This window comes from Panthera pardus, unplaced genomic scaffold, assembly GCF_024362965.1.
Source record: "Panthera pardus isolate Hobbes unplaced genomic scaffold, ASM2436296v1 HiC_scaffold_13, whole genome shotgun sequence".
Taxonomy (NCBI): domain Eukaryota; kingdom Metazoa; phylum Chordata; class Mammalia; order Carnivora; family Felidae; genus Panthera; species Panthera pardus.
Genome location: NW_026526688.1, coordinates 202346029 through 202368971, shown reverse-complemented (window position 1 = coordinate 202368971; position 22943 = coordinate 202346029). Strand labels below are relative to the sequence as shown.

The window sequence follows — 22943 nt, the reverse complement described above, 5'->3', positions numbered from 1 at the left end:
CAGCAGTCCCACCTGCACTGGGGTCCATGCCGCCAGGGGGCTTGAATGGACTCCCCCTCCACTACCCTGCCTGGGAGAGGCGAGGGGGCTGGAGGGCTGGGGGGCGAGGCGGCCTCCTAGGCCCCAGTCGTCCCAGGTCAGTGGGTTGTCAGGGGTGTCTGGTGACAGCCCTGGGGCGGTGGGAGGGGCAGGTGCCGGAGGGAGAAGCCAGGTGGGGGGAAGACGCCCCGTGAACGTGTCTCCGGTTGCCAGGTCGCGGCCTCTGCTTTTGGACGAGAAGCCGCCCCCACCCCCACCCCCCACCCCGCGCCCCCATCCGGGCGGTGGGGGCGCGGCGTCAGACCCAGGCGGCCGGGTTCCGGAGGGCGGGGCCGCAGGTGGCCGCAGGTGCCCCGCGGGGCCGGCGGCGCAGGGGGAGACCGGCGCCCCGCCCGCGCCCCGCCCCCGCCGGCCCGCCCCCGCCGCCCTGCGCTCGGCCCGCCCGGAGCTATTTTGAAAGTGACCCTGGGCCGGGCGGCCGCGGGGCGGCGGGGAGAGGCGCGGCGGGCGCCGCGGGAACCATGACAGAAGATGACCGAGGCGGCGCTGGTGGAGGGCCAGGTCAAGCTGCGGGACGGCAAGAAGGTCGGGGCGCGCGGCGGGCGCGGGGCGGGCGCGGGGCGCGGCGGCCGCTTACGCTCCCTCTGTCCCCGCAGTGGAAGACTAGGTGGCTGGTGCTGCGCAAGCCGTCGCCGGTGGCAGGTGAGCGGGGCGCGGGGCGCGGGCGCGGGGCGCGGGGCTGACGCGGGGCGCCGCGGCCTCGGGCGCCGGCCCGGAGCGCGGCCAGCTCGCCCGAAATAGCCGGCGGCGCCGCGCGGGCTGTAACCGGAGAGCGCCGCCGCCTCGGCCTGCTCCTGCCCGACGCCGGGACCCGCCGGCGCCCGCACCTCCCCGGGGGGGGCCTGCGGGGCGGCGGAGGCTGGAGGGGTCACGAGTGCCGGTGCGGGCGTGCTCTCCCCTCCCCCAACACGCAGCAGGGAGCCCCGGGGGGGAGGGGCCGGCTTTGTGCGCCCTGGGTTGGGGGGGGGGGCGAGTGGTGCCGCGGAACCCAGCGTGGACACTGCCGGCGGCGCTGACCCGGGGGCGCTCCCACCTTCCCCAGGTGGGCAGAGGCTGGGCCACCAGGTGGGAACTGTGTTGCCTCTGTGCCCGAGAAAAGAAAAGTCTGCCCTGGCTGGGGGGAGCAGCTCTGGGGGCGGGGGGTGGGGGGGCGGGGAAGGCCAGGCCCGCGCGGAGAGCCCCGAACTCGGGCTTCTCATTCTTGTGCGTTCGGGAGGATCGGCAGCCGTGTGGCTGCAGCTGTCTGGGGAGACAGGTGCCCTGGAGCGGACCCAAGCACCCTGGGGTCTGTGTGGGGTGCTGGGGGTGTGAGTGCACGCTGCCTCCCCCATGTGGGACTGCTGGAATGTCTTCCGGGCCGCCTGGGGTGTCTGCCATTTCCCTGGAAGGGGGTGGGGGCTGGGCGCCCTCCCTGGTCCCCCCTCCCGGGTCCCCTCCCCCTTCCCTGCCCTGCGCCTGCCCACAGTTGCAGTCCGAGGGCCTGATTTTGGTCCTGGACACCCTCTTCCTGCCTGGGCCTCAGCTTCCCCTCCAAGGGGTCCCGGGCTTGACTGACGGCTCGTTCAGCCAGTCAGTTCTTCATGCAAAGACCCTGTGCCTGGTGCCCCGGGGGTCTTGTCCAGGGGAAGCTCCAGGGAGGCCCGGTAGAGGAGGCATAGGGGTGGGGACACCGAGTGGCCCCTGGAAGGCAGGGAATGGAGAGGCAGGCCCGGGCTGAGGGCAGCGGGGCAGAGGCCCTCGGAAACGTTGAAGAGGCTCGTGGCTGTGGGGGGCTGGCGGCAGGTTGCTTGGTGGGATGGGGGAGGAGCAGGGGGGACCTGCACGGCCCCACCTGAGGAGCAGCCCCACCGGTGGTCTCTGTGGCCTTCCTCCCTCTCTCACGTGGGAGGGTGTGATTTGCAGCCCCTGGTGGTGGATTTTACCTCCGGATCCAAGAGAGCTTCCTGCTGGAGCCTGGCGTGGGTCTGCCTGAGGAGGGAGGGTCCTTCTGCACACGCGGAGTGTGCAGGGGTCCCCGGCACCCAGAATCTGGGTCTGTAGGACCTGGTGTCCATGGTGCCTTGCCTGTGCTCTCCCACGCGCATAGGAGCGGTAGGAAGTGCGGGGCCGGTGCGGAGAGCACCTCAGGATGTGGGGAGGGAGGAGCCTCCGGCAGAGGAGCCAGCTCTGGATTTGAGGGGGGCCGTGGGAGGAGAGAGGGCAGGACACCCCAGGCGGGGCCTTGCCTTGGAGAGCCCCTGAGCCCCCGCAGGGTGGGAGGGGATTAGGGGCAATGGAAGGTAGGCTCCCTCCCGCCCCTCTGGGCCGCGCATCTGTCACCTCGTGTCCCTGAACCCAGGATGGCCCCCCCCACCCCCATCCCTGCCCGCAGTCCTGGATGGCAAGGGCCCCGCATCGCCAGCCAGAGGCAGCCTGGTGGGGGCTGTGAGCCCAGCTGCCGTGGCAACACCCGGGGCCACGCAGACTCACCGGGAGCGGGGCCTCGGCACGTGGCCCGTGCAGCTGGCAGCTTCTCTGAGGTGGGCCAGGCACCAGGTGCTGGTGACGGGGAGGGTCTGTGTCCCACGGGAATGGGCTCAGTCCCAGGCCGGACAGGCAGCCCAGGACGGAGTGTGAGTGGTGGCCAGCCTTCCTGTCCCCGTGGGGACATCGAAGAAGGGGCCTGGGGTCCCCACAGCCCCGGGTTCAGGACCGGGAGTTAGGGAACCCCGAGCTCAGATCTCAGTGCCGCCCCGCGCTCCCGGCTGACGGCGCCTGTGTGGCCCACCGGGCGGGAGGGCTGAGCACCCACAGCCTGCGTGTCCCCGCTGATGCCTGTGCTCTCTGGGCGGCCCGTCCTTGTGAGCCGCACAGACCTGCACGCCCCCCCCCCACCCCCTCCGGCACCGTGAACTGTTTCCTTCCTGGGTCGGATCCCAGACGGGCTGGGCCCACACTCCATCCTGCGCCTGAGGCTCAGCGAGGGCCCTCCCGGCTTCGGCCCCATTCCCGGCTGCTCCCAGCTGCCCCCAGGCTGCCGCCCCCTCAGCAGGGGTCCCCTTGGGCTCTTCCAGCTGCTGTGCTGAAGGCACCGTGTCAAGGTCACCGTGACACGAGGGCTGAATGCAGCAGCCGCTTCTGCCGCGTCTCGTGGGCGTCCGCGTCCGTCTCCACCCTCTGGGCCGGCCTCTCCCTGAGCCTGGAGGCCCGGAGGTTTGCCTGTCCCCAGCCGGCCCTCCCCGAGGCTCTCCGGCCCTGGCCGCAAGCGCATCTGAGGGCTCATGACCCCACGGTTATTTTTACATCTCCAGACGCCCACGTCCAGCCGCCTGCGTGTGCGGTGTCCGATGGGCCTCTCCAGCTCACGTGTCCAGGACGGAGTGGCCCAAGCCCCGCCCCCGCAGCCCCCTCCCAGGGCGTCCCCTGCCCGCCCCCAATCCAGTGTGATGCCTGCTCTTCCTGCCCCCGGAGAAGTCCTGTGGGGAAGGTCCCGTCAGGCTGTCATCATGGTTAGTGCAGAGCCTGCCCCTGGCCCCCTCTCCCCGCCCAGCCTGGGCCAATGGCACCTCTTGCCTGACCAGCCGCAGGAGCCTGGAGGCTTCTGCTCTCGCCCCAGGCGTCTTCTCCGGGCACAGCCAGGCTGAGCCCCCATTGCCTACAGCCCCCAGGGCTCACCAGGCCCTCCTGACCAGCAGACAGCGTGGGCCCCTCTTCCCTCCCTCTCCTGCCCGCAGGCCCTCTGCGTTCCTACCTCTGGGCCTTTGCACTGGCTGTTCCCTGTAGCACAGCACTGATCCCTGCAGGGCTGCTGCACTGGCTCCTTGCATCACTTGGGAGTCATGTTTGTTGTGCCCTCTGGGAGAGTCTCGGCCCCGCGTTGGGGCCCCCGCAGCCACTGCCGTCCCCTCAACGGTACTTCCCATGGTGGCCTCCTTTGACCCTGTCCCCTCTTGGGTGTCAGCTCTGTGAGGGCTGGGCTCTGTCCCCCGGGTCCCCTGTCTGCTCACAAGCACAATGAACTGGGCCGAGGGCTTCTGGGGAGACGCACCAGCCTGTGGCGCAGGGTGGGAGGTGTGGGAAGGCCCTGAGGGGTCCCGGCGAGGTGGAAGTTGCTGGAGGACAGGGGCGGACCCAGGGCGAGCCATCTCCCCAGTGCCGAGTGATGCTGTGGGGCTGTCCCAGGCCCGCGCTGAGGTCCCCTGCCAGGCCACCCTGAGCTCGCCGGCAGGGTGGCGAGGCCGTGTTAGCACCTGGCCTGGGCCCGGTGGGTGGCGTCCATCCCGCGGGCGGAAAGCGGGGGCTCTGAGCGCTGGGGGTGGGTCGACAGCCGTGGACGGGGTCAGCCAGCCTCCCACCCCGGAAGCCGTGCACAGGGAGGGGCCCGGCGGCCACAGCAGTCACGTGGAAGTGTGTGCGCGCGTGGATGTCCGTGCGTGTTGTGTGGGTGAGTGCACGTGTGTGTGCGCCTGTCAGCCCTCGGTGCCTTGGTTTACCTCCTTGCCTCCTCTGCCTCCTTTCACCGTGATGGCCCCACATGCTCCAGGGAGGCGCCCACTGCCCTGGGCCACGCCCTCTCCGGGCTCGTGGACGGCTCTGTCTCCCGCGCCTGGAGCCACGTCACAGAGACCCTTCGGCCCTCCTGCTGTGAGCAGGGTGCACCCGGCCCGCGTGGACAGGAGCTGGATGGAGGTCCTTCCAGTGGGTGGCCCGGTGTGCTCCCTGGGCCGCTGACCCGGAGGCCTCACCGCAGGACCCGTCCCTCTGGGCTTCCTGTGAGGGGCGCGGCCGTGGGGCGCCCCGTGGGGCTGTCTGGCGGGGGGCGTGCGTTCCTCAGCCCTGTGTCTGCGGGGTGCAGGCAGTGTCAGTGCCCCCCCACCCCGGCCGACCCTGCTTTGTCACGGGCAGGAAGGGAGAATTTCTGTTCCTCTGGTGCACCGCCCCCCCCCCGGGGCGGGCTTTAAAAATAAGACCAACTCATTGCCCCCAGGGACGTGGCGGGGACGTGGCGGGAGCAGCTGCAGTCGCAGGGCCCCATGGGCCGCACAGTCACTGCGTCCACCCAGCCCCCTCCCCACGGTCCCAGCCGAGCTGCCGGGGGGCTCGGAGCACCGAGCATGGGGTGGACCCGAGCTGCTCCGGCCGAGCCCAGGCCGTGGCCGTGGCCGTGCCCGGCCTTTCCGTCCACGTTTAGAAACGCGACAAGTGACTTGGAGGACGTCCCAGGTTCCTGGGCTGCAGACACCCGCTCTCTCACGGTCCCCGGGGCTGGGGGTCCAAAATCAAGGTGTCGGCAGGGCCACGTTCCTCGCGGAAGGCCCTGGGGAGGCTCCCGCCCGCCTCTTCCAGCTCCTGGCGGCTGAGGCGCTCCGCCTGCGGCCCCATCACTTTGCGACTGTCCTCACGTGGCCTCCTCCTCTCTGCGTCTGTCCTCTGGCCTGTGCCTTGTGAGGATGCTCGCGGTTAGATCTGGGCTCCCCCAGACGACCCGGGACCACCTCACCTGGAGGTCCTTAACTTGACGAATAAGGTGGTGCTCCCACGCTCTGGGGTCAGGCGTGGACGCGTCTTCCGGGGCCTGATCGGCCCCCGGCGGATGGGCGAGGGTGCCCGCGGTTGTGTCCGTACGGGACGGGATGGCGGCTGCTCAGGCCCGAGGAGATTGGACAGGCTCGGGGACGCGTGTGGCGCTCACACGCGGGCCCCCAAAACCTGTCCCACGGGTGCGCAGGTCTGGGATGGGGGCGCCCGCCCGGCCGCGGGAGGCAGCCGGAGGGCGTGGCCCTTGTAGCCGACTCGACTCTAGCCCCAGAGTCGGCCAACCGCAGCCCCGAGCCACGGCGGGCCGCTTGTAGTAAAGTTGTATCGGAACACGGCCACTCACTCGCGTGTTACTCTGCTGTCCTCACAGTCGGGCCGCCGCGACAGACCTTGTGTGGCCCATGAAGCTAAACAGTTACTGTCTGGCTCTTTACAGGAAGGTGTGCTGACCCTTCCTTGTGGCTATATTCCTGGGAGCATAACTCCTAGAACAAAGGAGGTGACAGTCTCACTCTGCCGTGCAGGTCGAGCCGGGCCTAAAGTGACAGTCTTTTGTTTGACAGATCACCCCGCACCGTCCTCATGAGGGGCACTGGGGATGTCACTGTGCACAAGCGGAAGGGGGCCTGCCTTCAAGAGCCCACCCGCGGGGCTGGTGGGAGTGGGGACAGCAAACGGACAAGGCACAGACCTGGCTAGAAAAAGTGCTGTGAGGGACCGCAGAGCCTGCCGCAGGGACCGGGTGGCAGCTGTTTGTCGCTGTGTGCGGGGCTGTGGGGGGCCGGGTGGCGGGGCTGTCCTGACATGTGCTACCTCCTCCCTGCAGCCCTCCCTGGCTCCCTTTGTCCTGTGCGGAGGCCCTTACCCGGGCTTTTTCTTGGCTCCCGGGCCTGACTTCTCTGGTGACACGTGAGGGGATGTGTCTGCAATGACACGTGTCCTTTGCAGCCCGTGTGCCTTATTTCTCTGTGGCCCGGGTGAGCTTCCAAAGGGAGTGGCCGAAGCCACAGCCTCTTCCCGGGCTGGTCCTGGGAGAGAACACACACCGGAAGGCTCGGGGGAGCACGTGGGTTTCTGTGGCTTCTGGGCTTTTCCCCCTCAAAAACGGGAAACGTGTTTGCTTTTTCCTGATGTGAGCGTCTCAGACACGAAGGACGGGTTTGCGAGCGGGACGGGCAGCCGGCTCGCGGTCCCCCCGACTTTGCGGCCGCTTCGTGCCGCAAGGACAGAGGTGCGTCGGGGGCTGGCGCTGCCCTCTGGCCCTGACCAGGGAGGTCTGTGGACCCCCGTGGGCCCTCGGAGGGGGCCGTTGCTGTGGTTTGCCGGGCCTCGCACGGCAGGAAGCACGTGGCTCACAACCGTGACTTGTCCCCGATTCGGCTTCAATGATCTGTGTGCGTCGAGTCCTTGCGGGATTTGGTGGTCACGTGGGTTGGGGCGGCCTGCTCTCAGAGGCCAGAGTGGGAACGTCACCGCACCCCTATCCGCGGGTCCCCACGGCTTCCTCCCCCACCCTCTCTGGCTCTCGCCAGGGGCCTGATTCCTCCAGCTTTCTCGTGGGATTTGGGGCGTCTCACACTGAAAGGTGCCTCGGCGTCACGTCGGGCCCCCGAGCCCCCCACCCTCACAGACGAACGGGTGGCCGGGGCCCAGACAGGTGGGGACGCCCCGTTAGGCAGGCCCGCGGGGGCCCAGGGCCATCTGATCCTCTGTGGCGTGCCTGGACTGGTGCAGGTGGACGGCGTGGGGGCTGCGCCCGGGGCCGCGTGCGGCCTCAGCGGCTCTGGCTTGCTGTCCCGCTGGGATGACGGGGCCGGCGACCATGATGCTGAGGGAAAACGGGGACTCTAGGACCGAGGCGTGGCACCTGCCAGTCCTGCGGGCGGGCTGGCGTGGGGTCCGGCAGTGGGCCCGAGGGGGCAGTGGCTTCCTCCCCGACACCCCCCGGAGGACGAGAGACCCAGGAGGTGCACGGGAAGGGGGCCCGTCCCCGCGGGCCTCGGGCCACAGCTCCCGTGGGCCCGGCGGCCCCTGAGGGTGGCCCCTGTGGGTCCCGGAGCCTGGGGCAGGGTGGGGGGATGGGGCCGGGCCCAATGTCCCGGGCCCACTTCTGCCCCTGTGGCCCGTGGGCCGTGCAGGGTGGGCGACGCCCCTGGAAGATGAAGAGACTGTGCGTCCTCAGGGCGGCTGGGGGGCTCGCTTGGGGTCGTACCTCAAAGCCGGGACTCTCCGGGCGGGGGACGCCGGGGGCTTGGGGCGTGGTGTTGCCGGCCCACCGTGCCTCGTCCGGCGCCCTCGCAGACTGCCTCCTGATGCTGGCCTACAAGGACAAGTCTGAGCGAGCCAAGGGCCTGCGGGAGCGCAGCAGCCTGATGCTGGAGGACATCTGCGGCCTGGAGCCCGGCCTGCCCTACGAGGGCCTGGCCCACACGCTGGCCATCGTCTGCCTGTCCCAGGCCGTCATGCTGGGCTTCGACAGCCGCGAGGCCATGTGCGCCTGGGACACCCGGATCCGCTACGCGCTCGGTGAGGGTGAGTGAGGCCAGGGCGACAGACCCCGCGTCCCGCGGGGCCCTCATCCACAGGCCGCAGGGGCCGCGATGCGACTCCAGGGTGCAATGCGGGAGGGTTTGCCGAGCACCAGCCCCCCCCACCCCCACCAGGCTCTGCGCTTGGGGCCTGTGGTCGCGCTCGGGGCCTGTGAGGGGAGGGGCGTGGGGGGGGGGAGCAGCCGGGGCCCCGGAACGTTCCGAGCTCCTGACTCGATCCCATCAGAACTAGAGCCGTTACCCCGAGCGGAGCGCTGGCCAAGCAGAGGGAGCTTCCACAGGCCTGCCGTTCGGCCCCTCCCCTGCCCGGAGCCAGGTTCTGGGGGAGCGAGGCCACAGTCAGCGTCCCGCTGCAACCCCGCTGGGGGCGCCAGAGCCAGGGAGGCAGGGTGGCCAGGCCGGGCCCAGAGGAGGGCCCGGATGAGGGCGGGCGGCCCTCACAGCGGACGCCAAGGAGCACAGCCTTTAGAAACGTCAAGATCTCGCACGAGCCCGTGATGAACGCAGTACCAACATCTGGGGGGAGGACAGGTTGCAAGCCTGCACGGCCCTTCCCCTTCCTTCCTGACCCAACCCCGAAACCCTGAGCAGCCTCGTCTTTATTCAAACCTTTGATACTTGGCTCCTCACGGACTTTTGCGTTAATTTTTATTTGCTTAAAATAATCGTTACAGTTTCACTGGTCCTCTGCCGCTGAGCATTGGGGGCCCGAGGAGGGGGCTCTCTCGGGAGCCGGCTGAGGCCGAGTCCGGCTTGTGAGGACGGGGGTGGGGGAGAGTGGCGTGGGCAGGGCAGCCCCCCCCCCCCCCGAGGGCCTGCCTGCCTCCAAACAGAGGTGGTGACGGGTGCCCGGGCCGGGAGCTGAGGGCATCCCGCCTTCAGGACGGACGCCTGGGAGCTGCCCCCTCTGCCGGGCCTCTGCTCCCAGCCATGCCCTCTCGCCCCTGCCCTGCGCTCAGTGCACAGGTTCCACGTGACGGTGGCTCCAGGCACCAAGCTGGAGAGCGGCCCCGCCACCCTTCACCTCTGCAACGACGTCCTCGTCCTGGCCAGGGACATCCCTCCGGCTGTCACGGGGCAGTGGAAGCTGTCTGACCTCCGGCGCTACGGGGCTGTGCCCAGCGGATTCATCTTCGAAGGCGGGACCAGGTGTGGGTACTGTAAGTATGCGGGGCCGCTCGGAGTTCGGCTTCACCCCAAAACCCTCGGCCTGGAGCCGCCCGCCCCACCCGTGTGCTCGCTTGGCTGGCGTCTGGGAAACGTGGTGGGCGAGGCCAGGTGTCTCACAGCCCGGTGCTCAGCGCTGCGGCCACCGAGGAGGGAGGACGGCCCCTCCGGCTGCAGCCCACCCGCACCTCTGCAGCCAGGCCTGCCTGTCACGACGCGTGGCCTTGTGCCTGAAGTCACGGTGTTCGGACTGAGTGAGAAACAAAAAAAGGGGGGAAGAATGAATGTGTGTGTGTGTGGGGGGGGTATGCCGGGACACGTGTGGACCAAGGATGCCCCGTGGACACACCATGCCCGGGGGCGGGGCAGGTGAAAAGCTGTCCCCATGTTACAGATGCGCCCCCCTCAGAGCCCCGAGGGCCGCCGGGTGTGCTGGGGGCGGGGGGAGCTGTGCGCCCCATCTCCGTTCAGCCTGGGACCCCCCCGGATGGCGATTGGGGCCCGCTCCCTTGCGTGCTCCACAGGGGGCACCAGTCCCCCACCCCACAGGCTCATGTGAGGGTGACGACCGCAGGGGCTCACAGCAGGGTCTGGCACACGCGTTCGGCCAGGTTTGGGTGGCGTCCACCGGGCTCTGGGACCTGGGTCCGGCCGGGATCCCCCCGGTAGAGGGGCTGTGCTTGAGGCCGTGTGCGTGCCGGCCGGCTGGGCCCTCGTTCTGCAAAGGGTGGGCAGGGGGGACCTGGCCGGCCGGGGCCGTGTCCCAGCAGGTCTCGAGGTGGGGGCCGGCCCTGTGTGGCAGGCAGCCCGCGGGGCCCTGTGTCCAGGAGAAAAGTCATCAGCCTCAAAGACCAATGAGCAGGTGAGGCCGGAGCCCTCGCTCGGGGCAGCAGGGCGTCCGTCACTGGCTGTGGCGGGTCCGCGGGCTGGGGCAGTTTGGGTGGTGGCCCCTGCAGCCCCGGGGTGGGCCCAGCTGCCGGGGAGCCTCCTCTGGGCCGGCATCGGGGACGGGTGAGACACCTGCTGGTGCCCCCTGCTGGATGCGCCCTTGGGGCCCCTGGTTCTGGCACAGTGGAGGTCCCAGCGCTCTGGGGTCTAGAGCGGGGTGGGGGGCAGGGGACCCTCACCCAGCTGTGTGGGTGGTCAGAGCCGGGGGCCACGGTGCGCTGGGTCTCCCCTGGAGGAGGGGGCGTTATGTGGGGCTGCTTTGAGGACGGGGTGCACGCCGCCCGGGGGTGGTGCCGGCGTGTGCCCCCAGGGAGGCCGGTCAGGAGGACCAGCCGCCATGTGATAGGACGCACTGACGTTTTCCCTCGGAGGCCTCAGAGCGGGGTGGGCTCCCTCCTGCCGATCAACAGCGCCAGACGTCGGGCCTTGGCTCTGGTGGGCAGAGGCTGCTGTGATTTCCCTGGGCTGCCGGCAATGCAGTGGGAGCCCTTCTGGGGCCGTCCTGATGCTGTTCCCGGGCGGGCCGGACGCCCGCCCCGCTGCGGGACGCTGACCCGGGAGCGCAGACGTGCTGGGGATTCAGGCTTCCCTGCTGCCCCCGGCTCTGCGGAGGCCGCCGTCCAAACGCCTGGGGGGACAGGTCGCGTGCGGCTCTGTTGTCAGGGACAAGTTCTCGCGGCTCTGCCCACGTAAGCTGGGCTTTACGCTGTCCTCGATGCAGGGCTGCGGGTGGAGGGACGGCGCACCCCTGCACGTGTGCTCAGACCACCAGGCCACTCGGGCCCGGGCGTCCCGGGGGGAGGGAGGGTAGTTCAGGTCCAGGGCGGGGCGTGAGTCGGTGTCCCGGGGTCGCCGGACCGAATTATCCCAAACCGGAGCCTCAGAGCAACGGAAACGGTTCCCCCGCAGTTCTGTCCCAAGTCAGGGTGTGGGCCCGGCTGGCTCCCTCCAGAGGCTCCAGGGAGCCTCCCTCCCGCCTCTTCCGGCCCCTGGAGGCCGCAGGAGGCCCTGGGCTTGTGGCCACGTGACTCCAGTCTCTCCTCTGTCGTCACTTGGCTGTCTCCCGGGGCCTTGTCTTCCGACTCCATGGGACACGAGTCACCGGATTTAGGGCCACCCGACGAGCCAGGATGCCCTCGCCTCGCCTCCCTCGCTTATGCCTGCAAAGGCCATTTTTTCAAATAGGGTCAAGTGACACATTTTCGGGTGTAACCGACCTTTGGGGACACCATTCAACCCGTGATGTGAAGGCCTTAGAATTTGGATCCCGACAGGCCCGTGGCCCTGGGCGCGTTTAGTCTGGAGGACAGAGAGCTGGGCTGGAATCATGGGGGGTCCTGGGAGGTCTGGGGTGTAAGGAATTCACATCGTCTCCCTCCCCTGGTGCAGCCCGAGCCCGGCCGCCGCGCCCCCCAGGACTACACCCCCTTGGCCCTCGGCCACAGACCATTCTCCAGAGGGCAGGAAATTCTCAGAGAGCTGAGACATTTGGTATGACTGTCAGGGGTGGGGTCAGGACCCTGGAGGGTGTGGAGGTGGGGTCCTGGCCTGGAAGGCGTAGGGGGGCATCAGGCCGGGTACGTGGGGGCTCCGTGCGGCTCTGGGTACCTTCCCGGTGGGCATTTTCTCTCTGCGGCCTGCACGTGGACAGTGGCCTGTTCGGAGTCAGATGGGAGTGGGCTCGTTGGCTGGGAGTCCAGGGTCTCCCAGTGTGGCCTCGCTGTCTCTGGGGACGGCCCACGGTGTGTGGTTAGGGCTCAGGGGCGTGAAAGGGAATGGGAGAAAGGGGGCCACCCAGAGCCCGGGATGGGCACGCGAGCTGGGCCTGAAGGCCGGTGGAAGTGTCCAGGAGGGGCCCAGAGGAGGTCTCTGTCCCCTGCATTGGCGGCCCCCACCCCCGTCAAGGGCATCTCGAGGGCACTTCCGCATCCACGTGAGCCAGCTGCATTTGCAAAGGCTCAGGGTCCTTGGAAGCTGAGGAATTCAGCAGGTGGCAGAAAGGTCCCCGAGCCTGTGGCAGAGGCACGTCGTGGACGGTGACCCTCAGGAACACCCCGCCCATGTCCTGGGAGTGGCCTCCGTCTGTGCTGCCCCTCCTCCGCTCGTTTGCCCCGCTCTCTGGGTCCAGCTCACTGCTTCAGCCTCTTGGGGCACAGTGAGCATTTTTAAATGACTTTTAAGTGAGTAAAGGACGAAGGCTTAAACCGGGAGAAACTCTTGCAAAGCACCTGTGCTGTCCAGCTGATAAGTCATCTCGGCCTCCCTGGCATCTGCTGGTCTGAATGCTGGGTGGTCCCGGCAGAGCTGGCTGGAACCCTGGTCTCTGAGCCCAGGAATGTGGGCAGAGGAGGGGACGTGTTCGGTGGCTTCTCCAAGCCAAGTGGGGGTTGGGGCTGGGGAGCACGTGGCCAGGCAGGGAGAACTCAGAGCCCGTATGAGACAGGTATGAGACGTTTCCGGTCCCCAGGGCGGCTGTGGGTGGGGCACAGACTCCAGCACCCCAGAGGGGACCCCGAGTCCCGCTCTTTCAGGGGGAGATCCCTGTGATAAGCCCGACCGGCCCCCTGCATAGACTGGGGCGATGGGACCAGCCCCGCCTTCCCCGATGGCTCTGGGTCAGCAGGTCACTGTTGATACAACGTTCCTGGTGGCAGAGAGTCGGTCTGAGTCTCCCAGCCTTGGCGTGGCTCTGGGAGGCCCTGGGCTCCGTGGAAAGCGCAGGGCCTGGGCTGGCGTCTCCACCCGAGGCTCCCGGCCCACGGCTCAGCTCTGTGTCCCACAGCAGGGATGGGGAGGACGCCGGCCGACGCCCTCCGCTGCCCTCCCACAGCAGCCCTGAACACCGGACCTGGGGCACGGGGGCTGCCTCTGGAGGCTGGGAGGGTGCCTCTGGCCTCCTGGCTGCTGGGTCACTCAGGACACCATTTAAGAGAACGGGCTGACGGACAGAGCCCTCAGCTGGCCCCGGGGAGACGCAGAGAAGTGGAAGATCCCAGACCTGCCCTGAGGAGCCTCTTACCTGAGCCGGGAGTGCCCGGGTACCCAGTGTGGCCATGGGGCCAGGGTGACCCGGCTGCCCGAGAGGAAGGTGGGTCACCGAGGAGCGGCCTCAGCTGGACCTCACAGGAAGCTGGGCGTCGAGGGAGACAGGCCACCCCTACTCGGGGACGGAGCCCAGTGCCGCGGCTCACCCGGCAATGTCCCTACACTCTGCCCAGGGTGGTGCTGGGTCCTGCCCGGGCTGTTGTGCCCCAGGGACAAGTATGCATGTGCGTGTGCACGTGTGTGTGTGCATGTGTGTGTGCACATGTATGCACGTGGGTGTGTGTGGGTGTGCGCGCGTGCACGTGGGTGTGTGCGTGCGTGTGCACGTGGGTGTGTGCGTGTGCACGTGGGTGTGTGCTCATGTATGCACGTGGGTGTGTGCATGTGTGCGTGTGCATGCATGTGGGTGTGCGCGTGTGTGCGTGTGCACGTGGGTGTGTGCACGTGTGTGTGCGCATGTATGCACGTGGGTGTGTGCGTGTGCGTGCATGTGGGTGTGCACGTGTGCGTGTGCACGTGGGTGTGTGCGCGTGTGTGCGTGTGTGTGCATGTGCGTGTGCCGGGTTGTCACAGCGATCAGGGCACGTGCCGGGCACTTAGCGGGAGTGGCTGCCAGGACGTTAAGTGCCCTGCAGTGTGGGCTCCGTCCTGCACTGGTGGCTGTGAAGAGGGTGCGGGGGGCCTCCTGGGCACGGGCAGGACAGAGCCTGCTTCCTGGAGGAGGGGTTTGTTCTGTTTGTTTACTGGGGCAAAATATACATAGCACAGAATTTACCATTTTAACCATAGTTAGGCGGACAGCTCAGAGGCATCAGGTACATTCAGGGTCATGCGGCCGTCCCCACCCTCCATCCCAGAAGTCTTCTGTCTTCCCCGGCTGACACTGGCCCCAGTGAGCGCTAACCCCCGTGTCCCCTCCCCCGGCCCCTGACGCCCACCGTCCACTTTGTCTCGATGACCTGGCTCCTCCTCGGGGCAGTGGGACCACGCGGTATCTGTGCCTTCGTGAGCATCGTGACCTCCAGGCCCATCCCCGCGGTGGCAGGTGGCAGGGGGTCCCTCCTCGAGGCTGACATCCCACTGTGTGGCTGGACCACGCCGTGTGTGTGCCTTCCTCTGTCGGTGGACTCCTGGTTTCTTCCTCCCTTGTCTCTTGCGACTAATGCCGCTGTGCACGTGGGGGTCGGGTGCCTCTTTCACATCCTGCTTGCAGCTCCTTCTGGGGCCCCCAGACGTGGGATTGCTGGGCCGGACGGTGGTTCTGTGTTTGAGTTTCGGAGGCGCCTCCGCGCCGTTTTCTGCAGGGGCTGCACCGAACGGGTGCATTCCCGCTGGCGGTGCACGGGGTTCCGGGTCCCCCACTCCGCCTCGTCAATGCCCGTTTTCTTCTTTTTTGTTTGTTTGTTTTGAATTTTTAAAAAATGTTTATCTTAGAGAGAGAGAGACAGCATGAGCAGGGGAGAGGCAGAGAGAGAGCGAGACACAGAATCTGAAACAGGCTCTGAGCTGTCAGCACAGAGCCCGACGCGGGGCTGAAACCCACAAACCGTGAGATCATGACCTGAGCCGAAGTCGGACGCTTAACCGACTGAGCCACCCAGGCGCCCCGTTTTTGTTTTGTTTTTAATCAGAGTCTTCCTAGTGGGCAAGATGACCGGGTGAAATTTACAACTTGATTTCAAGTGAACTCCTTTAGTTGAACTTTGATCCTTCCTCCCAAAACAAGGGCAGAGAAAAATGAAATTCTAATCAGTAGAGGTTTGACTCTGTTAGGAAACCCACAGGCCATGGGTATCTCACAGGTGAAAGTCTAACTCCAGGCAGGTCTGGTGCTGCCTGGACAGAGCTTTCTAGAACCTTCTCCGCACGGAAGTCCTCCAGATGCTTTCAACACTCTCTCCCCGGTGGGACTTCACCGTGTGGTCCTTGTCTCTGCGGAGCCGGGATACCGACCCGCTGGCAGAGTCAGGCCACGGGAGGTCATCTGAGGACTAACTTCCAACGGGCATCAGCCCACAGAAGTGGGAACATGGCACGTTTGGATGAAAGCGTGTTTTCTTCCCCTTGGAGCTGGCGGCCCTTTCCGTGGGGTGCAACACCCACGCCACTGGGGATCGTGGCTGGGGGTGATTGCATTTGCCAAGCCTGTGAGGTCTGCCTGTGGCCCCTGGAGCCCACAGTGTCTGCCCACAGCAAAGGGCTGGCCTCCCGCTCAGCAGACTCTCCTCCCCGTCTCCCTGTGTTGATTATTGCAGAGCAAGGGACACCCCAGAACTCGGTGGTTCTTTCATTGCTGGTGACCCTGTGGGTCAGGGGTCTGGGTGGGGTGGCTCGTCCCTGCTCCGTGTGGCAGACAGATCGCTCGGGTAGTGGCATTCGGTGGGCGGCCCCGGCCGGAAGGCCCGGGATGGTCGCGGACACGGACCCTCGGGTGGGGCTTTGTGGATGGGGACGGAAGGCGGAGCAGGGGTTGTCTCTGTAGTGACCAGGTGGCAGAGTGGCCCTACGTCCTCCGGCCCTGCAAACAGGCAAGCAAATGAGATTCAAGCAACGCTTTCGTGGGTCGGGGGAGCGGGGTCGGCTTGCCTCCTCTTCCCTCTTTCCACCCCCACCCCAGTGCTGGGGGTCCCCTGGGCTGGACACTGGGGCCCAGTGCCTTGGAAGTGTTCCCTGCCTGTAAGACACCAGGCTGGGCGGCCAGGACGGCACCCGGATAAGGGGGTGTCACAGGGGACGCCCCAGAGGAGGTGCTCCCCGAAAGCGGCCCCAAGTGAGCGATCTGGGGTCAGGGGTCCGGAAAGGCAACGTTACGTACGCAGGGTCCCGACAGGTGAGGTGGCATTACAGGGGGCCGGGGGTGTTGAGGGACAGGGAGGTGTGCCGCCCACTTCAGGGGGCTCCGGGTGTCCCAGAGCCTGGGGCGGGGGAGGGGAGCCCGAGCGCCAGCCAGCGGTCCGCGCCCCGCGAGCTGTGTCCCGGAGGCCTCGCCTCCCTCGGGGGCGGGAGACGTGTGCCGTCCCCAGGGAACCTCTGGCGTCAGCTCGCTGGCGTGTGTGGGGGTAGCGGCCGGGCTCCCGGGCCTCACCGGCTGCGCCTCGGGGAGCGTGACGCTCAGCAGACGCCTGGTGGAAGGCTGCCGGCTCCGCTCCCCTCGTAACGTGGTTTTTTATAGTCGGGGGACTGGCTGTGCCGTGACCTCTGCCAGCTGACTGTAAGCTCGGGATTAGAGGCCCGGCCCTTTGTGCGCCGGCGGCCCGGCCTTCCTCTCCCCGGCCCCTCAGCCACTGGCGGGGCGCGAGCCGGTGGCTGGCAAGGCCCGGCTCGGGGGCCCATCCGTCCGGCCCGAGGCCCCGTGGTGCCGGCACGTGCCCTGGTGGCCCGGCGGCCTCTCTGGGCCTCAGTTTCCTCATGGTTAAAGCAGGCGTGTCACCTGGTCCAGGGGTGTCGGACGGATGGAGCGCCCACAGCTGGAGGGCGCTGCCCGCCCACCCCGCCCCCCCAGCCCTGGTGCAGCCTCTGAGGGGCACCGGGGCCCTGCCACGTGTCGGGGCTGGACTGCGTCCCTGGGAGCCCGAGAAGGCAGGCCGTGATGGTGGCCGGCGGCCCACGCATCCCCCTGCCCACCCCGGTCTGCCTGTAGCCAAGGGACGGGCACGCCTGCCTTTCTTTGGGCGGCGGGCAGAGGGCGGGGCTGAGGGATTCCTGTGTGGTGACACCAGCCCAGTGTCCACGTGGCCCGCTGTCCCCATTCACTGGGCGGGTGGTGAGGGATTTCATTCACCCTGGCGGGGTTAGGCTGTGGGCTGTGCTGACTCACGCGGCCTGCCCTCTGCTGGCAGGGGCCCCGTGGGCAAGACCTCAGCCCCAGCCCTCACGCCGTGGCCCGGTTTCCTGCCCCAGAACACGGCCGGGAAGGGGGCCTGTGCGGTGGGGGGGACGTGTCACCGGCCACAGCGGCGGTGGCCGCCTCGATTGTGGGGCGGGCCCAGCTCTCGCATCTTCCTCCCCCTCAGAGCAGCCCTGGGTCGGGAGAGCGGGACGGGGGCACCTGCCGAGGCGGAGGTCTCCTGGCTGCGTTCTGGGATGTGGACCCTGCCCCAGGCGGCCCTGTCGCCTGCCCCTGCGGCGACCGGGGGCGTCCTCACGGGCTTCCTCCTGCGGCCACATCCTCCCAAAGCAGCCCAGCTCTCCCTGCTGGCCCGTGGAGGCTGGCAGAAAGAGTGGGGACCGGGCGCACAGAGGCAGCGAGGTTCCCCGGGGCCGCCCGGACGCGCCGTGTGGGTTTGAAGGACGGGGCGCGGTTGGCCGGGGCCCGGCAGGGGCTCTCCCTCCCCGCGTGGCCGTCTTGCGGGTCTGCTCCAGGCTCCCGCGCCGTCCCTCCTGGCGGCCACTGGGCCCGGCTGCCAGCAGGGTCTGTCCCCACCCTGCAGGGGCCGGAGTCTTCTTCCTGTCCTCAGCCGAGGGAGAGCAGATCAGCTTCCTGTTCGACTGCATCGTCCGCGGCATCTCCCCGACCAAGGGCCCCTTTGGGCTGCGGCCGCTTCTCCCAGGTGCGTGTAGGAGGGTGGCCTGTGTCGGAGGGGGGACGCCGGGTCCGGTGGGCTGACCTCGGTGAGGGCTCACGCTGCCGGACTCCCAGGGCGACCGCTTGCATCCCCGCTGCCCTTCCGGGCCAGACTGGGGTGGGGGCCTGGCCCCACACGGCTGTAGGTGCTGTGGGTTGAGGTCAGGACGGGCCGGGTCCGAGCTGGAGCGGAGGCTGCTTTGTGAGGTTGCCTGGTGTGCGGAGTCTCAACTGGGGGGGGGGGGGGGGTGTGTGGCTGGGGCGCATTCGTCACGAGCCCTGGGCCGGGGCGGAGCCGGAGCCCAGAAGGGCCAGGCTGCCCCAGGCACTGGGGGGCTCAGAGCAGGGCTGGACCCCTAGGTTCTGGCCCCTCTCTCCCACTGGAGGAAGGTCTGCCCTCCCCTCGGGGCCGGTGTGGAGGCCTGAGGCCCAGCTGCCGCGGGAGGGGCAGAGGCTGGTCCCCGAGCCACACCGGGTGGCACGTAAACAGGATAGCCGGGGCTCCCCGCAGCCCCGTGAGGTGGCACTTGTCCCGCTGTCCAGGTGGGAGACAACAGCCCCTGGCCGTGCAGCACGTGGTCAGTGAGCTCACACCTGTGGCCTCCTTGTGTGGGCAGCACAGCCAGGGTGCGGCCCCTCATCCCACCTCCACACCCCACACAGGCCCAGCGGGGATGGGCTGGGGACCCAGGGGGTAGCTCCTGTGGCCTGAACCTCCACAGTCTGGGCTCCGCTGGACGGTGTGGTGGCGCCCTCTGCTGGCACCCTCCTGCCTTGCAACCACAGGTGTGGCGTAGATGATGGATGTGGATGGGCGGGTGTGGACAGGACTGTGGATGGGCAGTGTGGACATGGGGTGTGGACAGGACAGTGCGGACGGGCGGTGTGGACAGTGAGGTGCGGATGGGTGGTGTGGACAGGATAGTGTAGACAGGACAGTGTGGACGGGCGGCGTGGACAGCGAGGTGTGGACGGGTGGTGTGGACAGGATAGTGTAGACAGGACAGTGTGGACGGGCGGTGTGGACAGCGAGGTGTGGACGAGTGGTGTGGACAGGATAGTGTAGACAGGACAGTGTGGACGGGCAGTGTGGACAGCAGGGTGTGGACAGGACAGTGTGGATGGGCGGTGTGGACAGTGAGGGGTGCACAGGACAGTGCGGACGGGCGGTGTGGACGGACCGGTGGGGTCTGCCCTGTGCGTCTGGCTGGAGTTTTGTCTAGGCCCCGCGATCACCAGGCTCTCCTGACATGCAGTCTCCACTGTGTCGGCAGCTCAGGCTCCGGGCTGTCCAGGGTCCTCTTGCCTTGACCCTGCTCGGTCGGAGCCACGTGGACACCAAGACCCAGGGAGGCTGGCCTCCTCATGCCGACAGTCGGGAGGGGAGGGCAGGGTCCGCCCCACCCTGAGTATACCCTGCGCGTTCCTGGCCCGGTCCCACTTTGCAGACGTGGACGAGGGGCTCGGGGAGCCCGTCTGATGCCGGTGTCTTGCTGCCCCAATGGCTGCCAGACAGCAAGTGGCCAGGAGGACACGCGGGCGTCCCCGCCCCGGGCGTTGCCAGGACCCATGCCCCCTGTAGGGGCCTGCCCGCTCCGGGCAAGGGACACAGGCTGGTGGCCGGGGGGCCTGGAGGGGGCAGGTCGGGTGCCCTGAGACTGGGGTCCAGTAGCTGGCGAGTAGGTGTAGGGAGAAGCTGGGACTCCTGGGGGTCACCTGTGGCCCTGCTGCGGCCTCGGGGCAGAATCAGCACAAGCGTGGCCCCGGCGGTGCTGGTCCCGCGTGATGTCCTGGACAGCGTGCGGCCTGCGGCTGGGGGTCCCGTGGGGATGGGGCTGAAGCCGCGTCTCTGCTGACTCTCCCTCTGCCGCAGACCCGAGCCCTGGGGGGACCCCCACCGCGGAGGAGCGAGTGGCCCAGGAGGCCCTGGAGGCCCTGAAGCTGGAGAAGCGGCTCAGCCTCCTCTCCCATGTGGTCCGGCCGGGGAGCGGAGGTAGGTGGGCCGCACCTGCCGCGGGGAAGGGGTCGACCTCCGGGCTCCTGTTTGTTCCTCCCCTGTGCTCATTCGTTCATTCCTTCTGCTGTGCTCACTCATTTGTTCCTTGCTTGTGATGCCACACACACCACCTGCCAGCCTGGGCCCTGAGAAGAGGCCTGGTGCTGCCTGAGAGCCGGTGAGAGCTGGGTCTGAATCCCTGCCGGCCACCAGCCACGTGGCCTGACGAGGCCGTGGCCTCTCCTGCCTCAGCTTTACCATTCGTGCTGAGACAGAAGGGCCCCTTCTCAGCTCCCGGCGACTCTTGGTTTTCGGAAAAACAGACAGAAGGGGCTGGCAGCCGGCCAGGGGCCTGCCTGGGGGTGGGGGTGGGGGTGGGGAGCCCATCTGTCCTCTCTGACTGCTGCCAGTCCCATGCCGGGCACCGGGAGGACCGGGGCCTCCCCTTCCCGTCCAGGCCTGCCCCCGGAGGCAGAGTCTCAGTCTGTACCGAGCAGCGACCTTACGGCGGCTCGTGTCGGTTCCCGGAGGGTGGTGGCCAAGGGGGCGGGAGGAGGGCTCAGGTTGTAGAGGGGGCTGGAGGAGGTGAGGGGCTTGTTGTGGGCAGCGGCCTGACCCGCGTGAGCCTCCGGGCAGAGGGGGAGCCCGGAGAGGGGGTGCTGCCTGCCGTCGCCCCCAGGCCCCAAGCCCCGGAGCAGCCTCGACAGCCCCGCCCCTGCCCTCTGTCTCAGGGGACGACCGCAGCCTGTCCAGCTCGTCCTCGGAGGCCAGCCACTCGGACGTCAGTGCCGGCAGCCGGCTCACGGCGTGGCCCGAGCAGTCCTCGTCCTCGGCCGGCACGTCGCAGGAGGGCCCGGGGCCGGCAGCCGCCCAGGCCCCCGGGGAGGCTGCGCCGGGCGCCTCGAGGCCGCCACCCAAGCCCCTGCGGCCGCGGCAGCTGCAGGAGGTCGGCCGCCAGAGCTCTTCGGACAGCGGCATCGCCACGGGCAGCCACTCCTCCTACTCGGGCAGCTTCTCGTCCTGCGCGGGCAGCAGCCTGGACGTGTGGCGCGCGGGAGACGAGTTCGGGTCCTCGCTCAGCCTGCCGCCCGCGGCCGGGGTGCCCGACCCCAGCCTGTGCGCCTGCCCACCGGGGACGGCCGAGTACCAAGTGCCCGCTGCCCTGCGGCCACATTATGACACGCCACGCAGCCTGTGCCGGGACGCCAGGGACCAGACCGCCACCGCACAAGGCAGCTCCGACGACGGAGGGGCCGGGGACTTGGGTGGCCAGGCGTCCGCGGGGTGTCCCTCCGGCTGGCTGGGCGTGAGGCGGCGGGGACAGGCGGCGGAGGCCCCGGGCAGCGAGGCCCCCGGCGGGGCCTGGGAAGCAGGCAGTCCCCACGCGGGGCTTCCTCCGGCTTTCTTTTCCACTTGTCCCGTCTGTGGAGGACTCAAGGTAAACCCCCCTCCCTGAGAGCCGTGGCCCAGGCCCGCTGCTGCGGGGGGCTGGTTCGTCTCTCCCGACAGGAGGGGAGGGGGCACCCTTTGTGCTGCTGGCGGAGCCAGCCGCTGTGTGGCGCGGTGGGGAGGGCACAGCGGCGACAACCCCAGAGCCGCCTCCTCTCTGGGCGTGAGGCCTGCAGGGGGGGCCCACGGGACTGACCGGGATGCGGCCGGAAGTACGTTCTGGAAAAGCGGGGCAGGCCGGGGGCTGGCAGAGTCCCAGAGCCCGAGGATCAGGTGCTGGGGGCACAGGAGGGTGCTGTGTCCTAGGTGGCTCAAGCCGTGCCCTCGGGGTGAGCAAGGCTGGGGGCGCCCCTCGCCGGCCTGTGCCACTGCCTGCCTGCTGGACGGCCACTCTCACGCCTCAGATCCGTCCCCTCCAGTGCACAGTCACCCCGCCCGACAAAAGTTAGGTCCCCCTGCAGCCGCCGCAGACCCCCGGTTGCCGGGCCGGGAGCACGGCACGTCGTGCGTGCGAGAGCTTTACCGATCTGCCCCGCCCCGCCCCTCCTCTGCAAGGCAGCGCCACTGCTGGCCCGTCCACCAGGGGAGGAAACTGAGGCTCAGGAGGTACAGGGGCTTGTAGGGTCTGGGTGTCCACGGCTCACCCGCCAGCCTTTCCCTGAACCTGCAGCCTCCGGGGTGAGGGCTGGGCCGGGGGGCGCGGCCGCAGCCCCTGGAGCAGGGGGGCGGGGTGGTGATGTCCCTTCCACCGGCTAGCCCGGCGGGGCCAGCTTGCCAGGGGGCCCCTGGGGAAGCTCGTCCACCCCCTGGCTGAGCTTGGGCCTCCGGGGCCCGTCCCTTGGCATCCGGAGGGCGCGTGGGCGCCCTCCGCGTCTGTCTGCTCGCCTGCATGGGGTGCGGCTGCGTTGCCTGGTTTGCCCATCGCTCTGCGGCTTCGTGCACCTGCGAGAGGCGGGGCCTGTGCCGCTCCAGGCTCCGGTTGGCGCCGTCCCGCGCTGTCCGGAGTCACCCCCATCGGGGGGCAAACAGCTCACCTGTAAATACGTGGCTCTGTACCTTCACCGTCGGCTGAAGACGTCTGTCGCTCTTTTACATTTTTGAATCTGACGCTGTTTGTAATACATCCTTAGACTGGAAATAAAATTTTCTTTTCTTACGGTCTCGTTCTTTTCCGTCTGCCCGTCCTCTCCACCTCGCGCCCCGGCCCTCCCGGCGGGGCCCCTGCTCTGAAATCTGGGGGCCTGTGGGTCCCAGGGAGCAGCATGAGGCCTCGCCTTGTAGTGGCCTCAAGTGTGAACGCACCAGAGACCTGAAAAAGGAAAGGCGGCTCCTGACAGCCGTCTGTGTGTGTGTGTGTGTGTGCATGCATTTGCACGTGTGTGTTGTGCACGTGCAGCGCGTGTGCATGTGTGGTAAGTGTGCTGCGTACATTTGCATGCGTGTGTGTGCATGGCGTTTGCACGTCTGGTGTGGAGCGTGTGCACGTGTGTGTGTGTTCACGCGCACACATGCGTCGTGTGTGGTGTGAGGTTTGTGTGCGATGTGTAATGCACACGGGCGTGGTCTGTGTGATGTGTGTGCATGTTCCTCTGTCCACTCGCGACCACAG

The 22943-nt window shown here is 68.3% G+C and overlaps 1 protein-coding gene across 5 annotated transcripts; it reads left to right on the top strand.

Annotated features, from left to right (window-relative positions):
* Positions 1-397: 397 nt before the first annotated feature.
* LOC109269738 (protein Dok-7) lies at positions 398-22490 on the top strand. 5 transcript variants are annotated; one of them, XM_053901746.1, is made up of 7 exons: positions 414-624; positions 696-741; positions 7918-8148; positions 9125-9314; positions 17756-17875; positions 19763-19882; positions 20617-21186. In XM_053901746.1, the coding sequence occupies exons 1-7, from the start codon at positions 571-573 to the stop codon at positions 21062-21064; spliced, it is 1209 nt and encodes a 402-aa protein (XP_053757721.1). In that variant the 5' UTR covers positions 414-570; the 3' UTR covers positions 21065-21186. The 5 variants fall into 5 exon arrangements, with proteins under 5 accessions (XP_053757723.1, XP_053757722.1, XP_053757721.1 ...); XM_053901745.1 differs by having other exon boundaries at positions 421-600; positions 9125-9325; positions 20617-22490; XM_053901744.1 differs by having other exon boundaries at positions 424-624; positions 9125-9325; positions 20617-22490.
* The last annotated feature ends 453 nt before the right edge of the window (positions 22491-22943 follow it).

Bases quoted from the DNA above. Each gene is read 5' to 3' on its own strand.
- LOC109269738 (XM_053901744.1), top strand. From the start codon at position 571: ATGACCGAGGCGGCGCTGGTGGAGGGCCAGGTCAAGCTGCGGGACGGC. The intron at 625-695 runs GTCGGGGCGCGC...CTGTCCCCGCAG, and splicing joins AGCTGCGGGACGGCAAGAAG to TGGAAGACTAGGTGGCTGGT. The intron at 8,149-9,124 runs GTGAGTGAGGCC...CCCTGCGCTCAG, and splicing joins CCGCTACGCGCTCGGTGAGG to TGCACAGGTTCCACGTGACG.